We start from the raw sequence: 12,974 nt of genomic DNA on the forward strand, positions 1-12,974 counted from the left end.
AAGAGACAGCGTTTCACCATGTTGGCCTGGCTGGTCTCAAATTCCTGACCTCAGGTGATCCGCCCACCTCAGCCTCCCAAAGTGCTGGGATTACAGGCGTGAGCCACTGCACCTGCCCCAACTTTTTCTTACAAGACAGCGTAAAGGTTGGTGTGCAGGAGGCCGATTCAATCAATCGTGAAACATCAATTCCACAAAATACCACAGAGCTGTAAAAAGAATGAGTGCTTTCCATGTACTGATATGAAACATTCTTCTAGACAAATTGTTATGGGAAAAAAGCAAGGTGTGGAACAGTGAGTGGGAAGAGGTCAAAAATCAGATGTAATACTGGACATCCGCTCTGCTTCTGTGTCCACGACAAGGCCCCGGAAGGGTGTGTCACCAGGGCAGCCTGGGTGAAATAACAGCAAAAGTTCCTTTTTCTCATTCAGCCCCTTTTTCCATGGGCACAGCTCTTTAAAGGAACCAGATGGCAGGGATGCCACCAGAGCTTCTTGACCCCTGACCAAATACCAGAGAAAGACAGAGCCCCACGAAACTGGTGAAAACTAGAACAGGCGACCCCCAGCTGCCTTTAGACCATCGGAACGTCATTACAATGCTAAAGTTCACACTCCGAGAAGGCCACCGCCGTGTTTCGTACCAGCCACGCCCGGAGGAGCATGTTACGACATGTGTCTGTGCGCCTGGAATCCCACCCTCCTGGCCTGAGCCCGGTCCTTCAAACCTCCATGCCTCCCGCTGTCCAGGGAGAAGCTGCCTGTGGAGCGAGGGCTCCCTTCTCCACTCCCTGGCCAGTCTATAAAACCTGACTACCTTTTCCAATTGGCTATTCTTCCTTTGCAGCTGATACAAAGGGGGAAAAGAACTTAGTTCACCAGTGACAGATCCACAAGAACCCAGAGAGAGGTTACCTGGTAGCAGGTGAAAGGACTGGGGAAATAACATCTCACTCTGAACTTTTTATACTTTTTATTTTTTTTGTTTTTAGACAGGATCTTGTCTCCCAAGCTGGAGTACAATGGTGCAATCACGGCTCACTGCAGCCTCAAATTCTGGCCTCAGGCAATCCTCCCACCTCAGCCTCCCAAGTAGCTATGACCACAGGGGCGTATCACCACACCCGCTTAATTTTTGTGTTTTTTTAGAGATGGGGGTGGTCTCAGTATGTTGTCCAGGATGGTCTCAAACTCCTGGCCTCAAGCAGCCTGCCCACCTCAGCCTCTCAAAGTGTGGGGATCACAGGCGTGAGCCACTGCACCCGGCACTTTTTCATACTTCTGGATTCCGAATTGTGTGAGTGTGTCACCACTACCAGCAAATTTTGGGAAACGTCTGCTGCAAAGATGAGTGACGGGCCCGCCGCGGGTTCTGCCTAAAGCCTCCACTCAGGGCTCACAGCTTCCACACGGACGCACGGCGGTGCAGGCTGTGGACGTGCAGCAAACGTGGTAGCTGTGTACTTTGTTCTAAGGATAATTCTGGAGAGAAAATCCTGGCACATGAATAATTAGACTCAATTGAAAAATAACTTAAAAGCCAGTCTTTAGCAATGAGATGAAGTTCCCAGCTGGCTGTTCTCTGTAAACTGAAAGAAAACCCTGAGCCCACAGCAGACTGAAGGGGCCGCCTCTCGGCCTAGAGGACTCCAGCGGAGCCTTGAAAACTGACTTCAGGGCTGTGACTAGAGGGGGAACAGACAGGCCTCAATGCGCCCCAGCCCACGCTAACCACCATTAGCCTTTCTTCACTTAGGACTGGACAGAAACTGCCCTTTCTAGACTCCACTGCTGCTGCTGCCCACGGATCGCCTGCTGCTGCCCTCCTCCGGAGTCTACAGAGGGCGCGCAGGGAGGGCTTTCGTGTCATCTGCTTCACCTTCTGACATCAGGGAGTGGAGAACTCCCCCCGAGGATCCTGCTAGTGCCACCGTATTTTGAACGCGCATCCCATGAAGCGGCATGGGCTCAGCTGCCCACGTGCACGCTTCTCCTCTCATCAACACGCAGGACCCCTCCTGGGCTTATTAAAAAGCTGACTCAGCCCCCGCTCAGCAGAAATTCCTCTTCCCTCTGTTCCTCCCTCAAAGGGTCTGTTTTTGGCTTCTGGCCAGAAGCTACACTTCCCAGCCTGTCTGAAAGGCCACCTGTAGGCTGCAGCCCTTTCTGAGAAATGAAGCTCTCCTTTCCAGACTTAGGAACCTCAGCGCTCTTCAGCTGGCAGGTCCTATCATGACACCGTCACCAAGACCAGTGAGGGGCAAAGAGAGCAGGTTGGATGTTTTGTTTTGTTTTTTTGAGACAGGGTCTCATTCTATCACCCAGACAATCCACCTGCCTCAGCCTTCCAAAGTGCTGGGATTACAAGCCTGAGCCACTACGCCCAGCCAGGTTTGACTTTTAACCCAAGCCCCAAGGCACACACAACGTCCCCTTCAAGGAATCTAGGCAGCACCTCACCTCAAAGAGACAGAAAGTCACCCTCCCCAACAGATCTACTTCCAGCCACTTTTCCCCCCACCCGAACACTCCCCCAACTGCTGGGCAAGCACAGCCTCTGTGCTCTGAGCCTCCCTAATGTCCTTCTAGCCCACTTCCACTCCCACCCCTCCCACCACATACCCCTCCTGTCAACCTCCAGGCAGGCAGCAGCAGAGCAGACTGTCATCCCCTTCCCTCCCACTGGCTCCCTCTGCTGTCTGGGAACGGCTGATCACAGAGGAACAGCAGGAAGCTCCCCTGACCCCTGCTCTGCTCTAAGGCGGCCTCTCAGCCACGGGGCCTTGCCATGCTGGGGATAACCGATGGCTGTGCAGTCAGAGGTTTAGAGCCGGTGGCTGGTGACGGAAGGCTACTACTCCTTCATCTGGTGAGCAGAGCTGCTCCCCTCCCTCCAGGCGGCTCTCGCAGGCCCTCCCATGCCATCCCCACAAAGCAATGCCCTCCCTCAGGGCTGCTGTGTTTCAGTTCTTTACTTTCTGTAAAGTAAAAAAAGTCCAAGGCCGCAAAACATTTGCCCAAACCTCTTAGATAAATTAGCTAAGTGGACAGCGGTTTACACTGAGAAAGATCCCATTCAGAGCTAACGGTGGGGAACACTCAGGGAAGGCGGGAGAGCAGCGAGTGCTGCCAAGGACAGGCCTGGCTCTTACGCTCTGCGGGGTCCTGAAGAAGCGGGTGCAGGAGGGCTCTGGGGGTGCCGTGGTACAGCTGCAACCTGGAAGACAGGATCCAAAGAATACTCATCAGCCACTTGTGCACTTCTCAGAAAGAAAGCACATGGAAGCCTTGGCCACCACCACGCCCACCAGAGCTTTCTAAATGCTGCCAGTTCCGTCCTCTGCGGAAGGCAGCGGCAGCTAAGGCCAGCAGCAGCTCCCCAAGCCCTCAGTGCTCATGGCCAAGCACGTCCAGCACACACACAGCACCGACCCAAGGCAGCCTGAGAACCGACAAGCTGGAAAACACCGTTCATGGAAATTTATAAAACTCTAAAATGTCTCAAGAAAGACACATCTGAGGAATTTCCATGGCTGTGGATCTGGAGCAGTGGTTCTCAACCAGGGACGACTCTGCCCACTAAGGCAAGTTTGGCAATGGCTGGAGATATTTTTCTCCTTTGTCACAACTGGGGCAGGGAGGGGGTGCCTCTGGCATCTAGTAGATTGCCAGGGATGCTGCTAAACATCCTGCAGCACAGAGAACAGCGCCACCACAGCAAAGAATTCTCCACTGGAAAGTCAGTGGTGCCAAGCTAGAGAAACCCTGATTCTCTAGTGAACACGTAGGCTTTAACCCTGGCTGAAGGGATGACATGCTAGCCTATCCACCTATATGTCCGGCCCCTACACAGGGCCTGGCATGCAGCAGATCTTCCGCCAGTGTGTGCTGAATGAACACCTGCTAACCACCGGCGCCTGTGAAAAACACACCGCTCAATATTCAAGCAGAACTTACGACACACATGCTGTTATTATCCCTCATGTACAGGTGAATGCCTTCAGGCTCCAAGAGTTCAAATCACTTGCCTGAAGTCCCACAGGGAATCAGCGCTGGAGCAGGACTTTGGCGTATATCCATCCTACCCCAAATCCATCGCTCACAGCCAAAGCCAGCCCTTACTCCTGCCTAAAAAACAATTCCTTAACTCACTTAGAAATGGCAAACACAGCCGGATGCAGTGGCTCACATCTGTAATCCCAACACTTTGGGTGCCTGAGGTGAACAGATCTCTTGAGCCCAGGAGTTCAAGACCAGTCTGGGCAACACAGGAGACGCCGTCTCTACTAAAAATACAAACATCACCCCGGTGTGATGGTGCACGCCTGTAACCTCTGCTACTCAGGAGGCTGATGCATGAGAGTCACTTGAGCCTGGAAGCAGGGGTTGCAGTGACTCAAAATTGTACAACTGTACAGCAGCCTGCATGACAGAGCGAGACTCTGCCTCAAAAAAAAGGAGAAAAAAAAAAGGCAAACCCCCAAGCAAGAAACATCCAACACTATGCTATTATGGACACAAAACTTTAGATGACAAACCTAAGGCTTTCTACTGCCACCATGAGATGCCCAGTAAAACCACCATAGACACTGGAATGCAGCCAGGCACAAAACCCCGTCTCTACTAACAATACAGAAATTAGCCAGAGGTGATGGCAGGTGCATCAGCAAGGTCTGGAGTTCAAGACCAGCCTGGCCAACGCGGTGAAACCCTGTCTCTGCTAAATACAAAATTAGCCCGGCTGTAGTGGCACGCATCTGTAGTCCCAGCTACTTGGGAAGCTGAGGCAAGAGAATCGCTTAAACCCAGGAGGCGGAGGTTGCAGTGATCCGAGATCACACCACTGCACTCTAACCTGGTTGAGAGTGAGACTCCGTCTCAAAAGAAAAAAAAAAGTAAGACGCTGGCAAACCCCACGGTTGTAGAAACAAGGTAGGTACCGTTTGTCCTGGGAAGCAGAGGTAGGAGATTCCGGCTGGCTGCTGAAGATCTGAAGGATTCCAAACCCACAGGACGACGTCTGGAGGGTCCCATCCGGTTTCTTGCCCTCAGCGACCACTTCGACCACAGCCACGATATGAGGGTGGTTTAAGGGTGTGTGAAAGTACAAGGGCTGCAGAATAGAAGCCAGAGGAAGGTTTGAGCGCTCAGGACACAACACACGAAGAGGACACGGGCGCCATCCCCACCCTCAAGACCACCTTCCTACACATGCCACAGCACCCGGAACCCTCTAACGTGCCCACATGTGGGGCACCACATCTCTGCAGGATGCCAGGGAAGCAGGCACACTGAGGTAACTCTCTCGGACTCAAAAGCCAGTGTCAGAGCCCTTGACTCCAGAGTGCCCAACATGCAGGACATCTGCTTCCGCTCCAGAACTTTCCATCCCCTGGGAATTCCACCACCAGAAACACCAACAGAACTTGGGCCCACTAGAGCAGAAATGGGCTAAAGCGGCTATGCACCCCACACTGCAGGGGGGACCCACGGTTAGACCAGGCCAAGACAACACGTCCACCCCTACAAACACACACACGTGCTGATCAATTCATGCTCCAAGCATCGCCTGACGCTCAACACAGAACAACTTCAATCACACCTGGCTGGGGCTGGCTGGAACTCTGCTTCACGTGTAACCATTTTGAGTTCCATCTGAACTAATTGTACTTAGACTATTAACAAAAAGAATCCTTGGATTTCTTTAGGTGCTATGTAATTATCCCCAGTTCAGAGCCCAAAAGACTAAAAAGTCTTTTTATGCCAAAAACCACCTTGAGATCATTTTATTAAAAGATTTCTCAAGATCTAAGCCAAGTAGATGATATTCAAGTCGATCTTAAAAGGTTTTCCACTCACACCTTCCCATCTGCAACATGCAAATGGCCAGCCTCTGCCTCTGCCTTCCTGCCAGGCCCAGGGAGAGGGGCCTGGGAAGATGGCACGGGAGACTCAACCTCTTTCCGAATCTCATACGGACACTCCCACTTGGGAATGAATGCATCTTCAGTCTGCTCTTCTATTGCATTAAATTCAGTGCAGTTATTTTTATTTAAAATTAAGGGGCCTAGGGTGGTGGCTCGTACCTGTAATCACAGCACTTTTGGGAGGTCGAGGCAGGTGGATCACTTGAGCTCAGGAGTTCGAGACCAGCCTGGGCAACATAGCAAAACCCCATTTCTACCAAAATACAAAAATTAGCCAAGCATGGTGGCACACGCCTGTGGTCCCAACTACTTAGAAGGCTGAGACAGGAGGATCACTTGAGCCCAGGAAGTGGAGGTTGCAGTAAGCAGAGATCACACCACTGCACTCCGGCCTAGGCAACAGAATGCAACTTTGTCTAAAAAACAAAACAAAAAAAAAACACACGAAGGAATGCCGTAAGCACAGAAGACAGAGAGGGAGTCACTGGCTTGGTTTGCTAATCAACAGGGAATGTGCATCCCCAGGCATCAGGAGTGGTGCTGCGCCCATACCCCAACATCCTAGCTGAGGGACAAAGCATGGGTCACCAACTGAGCACAGAGACCACCCCCACCAAGGCAGAGAGAGGTAAGGAGGGCTGAGGCTGGTCTTTCACTCTATGACTTAAACTTGGAATAATCCTCCTATTAACGAGTCATTACCATGGTGTCACCGAGAAAGCGTTTACTGTAATCACAGACTGTCAGCCCAGGATAACAGAGAGACGCATTAAAACATCAGCCACGAGATATAAATCGTTATTCTATTATCTTTTATTGCAATATGATGAAATAATGACCACTTACAGCTGACAGGTGGTTGGACTGAGAGAGAATTATGTTTGTTTCCAAGACTGAAGAACTGTTTTTAAAAAGCCCCACTGCAAAGTTGAGCGGGTCATGATCTCACCTTTTCTATTTATACCTGTGCCTATCAGTCTTTCGAACACTACTCACTTTTTCTATTGGCAATAAAATAACATTTTCAACTCTGTTGATACAGAGCAACAACAATCTGCCAGCCTAGAGGTCACCCTGAAATTACTCTACCTGAACCTGGTGGCACCCATGGCTACAGGCATGTCTCAAGTACAAGTTTATGGCTATGCCTCTCCCTTCTTTTACCACTAACAATAATTAGTGAGGCCAAAAACAACAGCAACAGAGCCCCAGAGCTGCTTATCTCAGCTGATCCAACCTTAGAGTCTAAAGAATCCACCTTTAATCAGAAGAGTCAGCCACTCTGAGTGCAGCATGTTTTAAAAGTTCAAATGGTCGTACCAGTGCAATTACTGATTGATAAGGACACAGGCTCTTTTCCAAAAATCATATTGACCCTCCAGTGTGAGAACAGCCCCAAGTTAAAGAATTTACAAGGAACCTGGAAAACACAAGTCAGCTTTCAAGAAGCCCAAGCCTCGAAGGCTTCATAAAGGACAGATGAGGCAGGCACAAAACCGCAAGCAACAGAGCCGCACGGCTGCGCTCCTCCGGTCATCCTGGCAAAGTCACATCTGACCACCCGATGCCCGCCCCACTCAGCCAGGCAGCACGAAGCTAAGGAACACCTGCAGGCAAGCCCTTCGGTCAGGGAAACTTAAGGAATGCCACTGCCGTACATTTTAAGAGGAACATTCTCGGCATCAACCGAAATTGCACGATTAAAAGGTTAAGTCAAGCCCATGGAATCGCCTGCAGGGGAAAGCCACCTGAGACAGAAGAGACGAGCTCTCTGTCACCCCTACATTGCAGCTCACTGATCTGCACTGGACAAGTTTCCTCCTTGACAGCATAAACAGATTAAAATCATTTAAATGCGCCTGTCTTCATGCCTTCGTCTTCAAAAACATGGACACCATTTTGCCTCGGGGCCAAGTTTCCATTTTTCACCTGGGGTAACAGAAGTGGAATTGGGCCTCTGCTGATGTAGCAGGAGCGGCCGCAGGAAACGGATCTCTCGAACACCGAATAAAAGAGGGAAGAGTTTATCTGGCCGGGAGACCAGGCAGTAATTTGTCAAAAGCCCAGTTCATCTAACAAAGAAGGTTCTGCCTTTATATAGACTTATACTTTACATGTTACACGTGGAAGAATCTTAGGTTTGTTTATAGCTTTAGGAATCACACATGAAAGGGTTCCGGTTTACAGTTTAGGACTCACATGCGAAAAGGTCTCTGTTTACAGTTTCAGGAATCACATATGAAAGGGTTCTGGTTTACAGTTTTAGGACTCACATGTGAAAAGGTCTCTGGTTTGATCTTGTTTTAAGTAAAAATAGTATATTCCAGAGAGTTTCCCCAAGACCAAGCATGTTATTTTCAGAAAGGAGATTCAGGAGGCGCCAGCTGGCCTGCTCTCTCTTCTATTGAGCTGCACAGTGGATGACAGAGGGGGAGGGAATCCCAGATGCCTGGGTCTCCTTCCTCAATGTGTCTGGATGAAGAGGCTGCAGCCGGGCACCCCCACGGCACGGCCACGCAACCTGGCACATACATGATAGGGGCTCCTCAGACGACACTGGGCAGCAAAGCCAGAGAGGAGCTGAGCAGAAGCAGAGTGAGTCCCCACCAAAGAACTGTTTCAATAAGCCTTTAGCAGGATAGCTTCAGTCAGGCAAACAATCCAGAGACTTCGAGCAGTTCCTAACCACCAACTCAGACTCACACTGCGGGTTCAGACAGCTTCCCAGCCACTATACTCAAAGATGGCAGGGATCGAGGGTGCCCACTATTCTCCATCATGACAGGGACAGACCCCTGCCCCACAAATTATCCAGCCCACAATGGCAGCAGTGCCAAGGTCGAGAAACTCTCATTTGGAGTAAAAATGTTAACTCCAATCCTGGCTGAAAGGATAAGACACCATCTTATCTGTGTATGCCTAACTCCTAAACACAGCATGGCACGCAGAAGGCACTTACCCAACGTTTGTTGAATGAATACTACTGCCCACCGGCTCCCTGCTTACGGAAAAGCACGACTTAATACTCCAGCCTCCAGCAGCATGCAAGAGATGCAAACTGTTATCTCTCATGCACAGATGAATGTAGTCAGGATCAAGGGGTTTATCCTTTTCTTGCAGATTAATTTCTTTTTTTTCCCCCACAGGCTTTTTTGGGGAACAGGTGGTATTTGGTTACATGAGGAAGTTCTTTAGCGGTGATCTGTGAGATTTTGGTGCACCCATCACCTGAGCAGGATACACTGAACTCAGTTTTTTTTTTAAAGACAGAGTCTTGCTCTATCACCCAGGCTGGAGTGCCACGGCATGAATCTCTCAGCTCACTGCAACCTCCACTGCCTGAGCTCAAGCGATTCTCTCACCTCAGCCTCCCGAGTAGCTGGGATTACAGGTGTGTGCCACCATACCCAGCTAATTTTCATATTTTTAGTAGAGACAGGGTTTCACCATCTTGGCCAGAGTGTTCTCGAACCCCTGATCTCAAGTGATCCACCCGCCTTGTCCACCCAAAGTGCCAGCATTACACGTGTGAGCCACTGCACCCAGCCTCAATGCGTAGTCTTTTATCCCTCACCCCCTAAAATCAAGGAATTTAAATCACTTGCCTGAAGTCCCACAGGGATCAGTGACAGAGCAGGACGTCAGCCTACGCCCCATCCTTCCTCAAATCCAACGCCCATGGCGAAAGTCAGTTCTCCTTCTGGCCTAAACAGCGACTCCTTGGCTTACTTAGAAAAGTGAGCAAAGACAATTACAACCCAAAGCAAGAAATATCCAGCCCCATCTCTATCAAAATAAAAAAATTTAGCTGGGTATGGTGGTGCATGCCTGTAGTCCCAGATACTTGGGAGGCTGAGGAGGGAGGATCACTTGAACCCAGGAGTCCAAGGGTACAATCAGCTATGATCGTACCATTGCACTCCAGCCTGGGCAACAGAGACACCCATCTCTTAAAAAAAAAGAAAGATCCCACACTACGCTGCTATGAACACACAACAACAAAACTGACAAACATAGCTTTCCATTGTCCCCAAATGACCAACAGTTCAACCACTGTACAATTAAACGCTGGAAACATCACAGAGACAGCATTCTCCTTCTAAAACCCACATTCTTTCATCCCCTCATCTCAGGTTCCAAGATCATGGCGGTGCTTTCCATTGTGCCAGAGAGGAAATCAGCCCTCCCCAGCTGCAGACAGACAGGCACACGGGGCCAGAGCTGGCCTCCCAGAGCCACGGAGCCTCCCTCTGTGGAAGCAGCTCGCTGGGACACGAAGCCGGCTTCTTGCTTTTGTTGTGGTGATGTTCAGGACATGCCCAGCCTCTGCCAAACAACAGCTAGCACACAGGAGCAGAGGCCGCGCTCTGCAGCCAGAGCTACCGGCAAGCTCCAGGCCCAGGCCGAAGAATCCAGGCACTGGAAGGGCTCAAAGGAGTTGCACGTGGGTTATGCTGACACTCCTTGACAGCATCTGCTTTTCGACGGGAAAATACAGCACGCTCATTGGTCTGATGAGTCAGGGCCGCTGAAGAGGGGCTTTCTCATGGCTGTGATGGCGGGAAGGGGCGCCAACTCGATTACCTGCGTCCCTCTGCCAGGGCAGGTGACTGCCCCGCCGCTTTGGCGACACCAGGGTTGGTGCACTCTGGGAGAAGAGATTCCCCTGCTGGGGGTTTAGGCTGTTGCTGGAGAACCACCAGGATTCCTGCCCAGTAACTCCCCTCAAATAAATAAACGAGGGAAAAGAAGCCTGTCACCCAATGCTGGCCACAACTACTAAGGAAAGAATCCAAGGGAAAATATGTCCACCTCAAAAAGAAAATTGAAAAACTGCACAGGATTGTGGCCTCCAGGATTATTTTTTAAAAGACACTTTTTTAGAAGTTGAATGAATGATTAGCTGGCTCAGAGGAAGTGAAAGGCAATTCCTCTCCACCAGGGAAGGTCTCAGAGAACACAGAATTTTGAGCTCAGGGCTGAGGAGTCCGGGGACTGCTCTCCGGCATATGGGTCCAGTTCGAATATTCATCATTTGCAGAAAAAAGCACCCAGCTCTGGATCCAGATGAGACTTCTGTGTTCCAAGCCTTTCTTTAGGATGTGGCTGTCTGAGAAGTCCTGACACAGGCCCTTCTCTCAGGGTCATGTGTGACACCGGCACTCCGAAAAACCCCGAGCATGCAGGTTCCCTGCGTTACCACGTGGGGCTGGCCAGACATGGGTGCCCCGTCCCCGGCTACCGGCAGCTCCCAACCCCAAAGCAGATCCTTGGAACTACCGCCGACAAAGATCAGAAAAACACAGGCAATTCGGAAAACCAGAAAAATATTTTTGCTAACTCTCAGAATCACCCCTAAAAAGGGCAGAGTGTTTTATGAACCTCTATTTCCACGGGGCATAGACAAAGCAAATAGTGGGCAGGGTACGAGCATGCCGCCACACCCTCACACCTGGGAACGCCCACCCCTGGAGCACGCTACACTTCGTCCACACTTGTAGCAGATACACATGTACCTGGATGCGGACACACATTTGCACACACACTCAGTGAAGGGGAATTCTCTTGAGTTAACTAAGTTAACTAGTTAACTAAGCTGGAACAAAACCTTTTTTCTGTATGAGAATGTCAAGGAGATGGAGGAAACTGCCTGGCACAGAGCACACTACTGGACAGCCTGGCAGGAGGGATTCATTCCTGGGGCACCACTGGCCTCTGCTGCCCGCACGGGGCATAGCAGCTGCAAATGGCACGCTCCCTGCATGGCGGGGAGGCTTCAGCATCACCCTCACAGCTGAGTGCCCTGGCCACCCCACACTGTCCCTGCTGCATTCCCTACTTCAGCGACTCTAAGTCCAAGGGTGCGGATTTTTCCAGAAACTTTAAGGGCTGTGTTCCACTTGCCCCAGGGCCCGTCCCCAGCCTCAACACAAGACGCCCATATGACAGGCCAAGGCTGAGCAGCGTGGCTCCCAAGTCAGCTGCCCTTGGCACCACCAGCACGTGTATTCCAGACTCTGAAAAGCCACCAGCTCCTCGTCCCCCTCACACATCTGAATTGTGACCTGCACAGGCAGCATGACATGCGGCTACCAGGATGTGGCAAATGCACGTCCTGCCCAACTTCCCCGAAACAGAAGCCCGCGGGGTACACGACTGTCATCCCGAGACAGGCAGAAAGCGCAGCCATTCTGAAGACTGTCCCACTGTGCGGCTGAAGTTCTATAGGGATCAGGATGCGACAGCCCAGGGATTTGGGAGATGGAACGCCCCCTCATCTGGCCAGAAGCCTGTGTCCTGCTGGGGTTATCAGGGCAACGCCGGTCCTTACGAAGGTCCAAGGCCTCTCTCAACGGAGAGCTGAAGTCAGAGGGGGTGAGGGAAGAGGAGGAATGTGCCCCAGCACCTCAGTGACTGCCAAGCACCCTGTGCTGGTTTCAGAGCATACTGCATCCCTCATAATTCTACGGAACACTTCAGAACAAATGCAGGGCTCCTCAGAAGCAGGAGGTCACAGAGGCAACAGCGGGTGGTGCCGTCAGATGCACAGGGCCACTCCCGCCGCCACCACCACCTGTGCATAGGCTGGTGGAGTGATTCCATCTCCATGCTCCTCAGCGTCCTCTTTAAAACGGGTATACAGGATACTGACCCCCACAGGAGGAGACAGGCATGAAATGACAGCGTGCTTCTGAGCCAATGCCTGGCCACAGGAAGAGCCTCCCAGGAAAGGACAGCTACCTTCACCACCAGCCACACACTGTCACACCACCAGGTTTCTGGGGCCTCACTGTACACACCTGAGAAAGATAAAGCTAAACAGCCCCAACCCAGCAGCTGGTCTGGCATCGCCACCACTGGGAACTCACAGCCAGCCTCCTGCCACAGCACAGGCATGATGGGACCCCCTGCCCACACTGAAACAGCACCGAGCCTCCCGCCACAGCACAGGAACGAGGGGACCCCCTGCCGACAATGAAACAGCACCGAGCCTCCCGCCACAGCGCAGGAACGAGGGGACCCCCTGCCCACACTGAAACAGCAC

General features: G+C 51.4%; 1 protein-coding gene across 17 annotated transcripts in view; it reads right to left on the reverse strand.

Annotated features, from left to right (window-relative positions):
* Nucleotides 1-12,974, reverse strand: part of NPHP4 (nephrocystin 4) — a 138,001-nt gene that overhangs the window by 107,372 nt on the left and 17,655 nt on the right. For 13 of the 17 annotated variants that reach the window (XM_037743541.1, XM_037743547.1, XM_037743540.1 and 10 more), the window contains exons 4-5: nucleotides 4,943-5,115; nucleotides 3,155-3,219 (exon numbers count right to left, since the gene is read on the reverse strand). The exons of 1 other annotated variant lie outside the window; for it this stretch is intronic. In XM_037743541.1, coding sequence (XP_037599469.1) covers nucleotides 3,155-3,219; nucleotides 4,943-5,115 — 238 coding nt within the window. The remainder of the gene's footprint in view (nucleotides 1-3,154; nucleotides 3,220-4,942; nucleotides 5,116-12,974) is intronic. 3 more of the 17 variants (XM_037743545.1, XM_017542720.2, XM_017542721.2) reach the window with 2 other exon arrangements.

The sequence above is a fragment of the Cebus imitator genome, unplaced genomic scaffold (assembly GCF_001604975.1).
Source record: "Cebus imitator isolate Cc_AM_T3 unplaced genomic scaffold, Cebus_imitator-1.0 Scaffold145, whole genome shotgun sequence".
NCBI lineage: Eukaryota > Metazoa > Chordata > Mammalia > Primates > Cebidae > Cebus > Cebus imitator.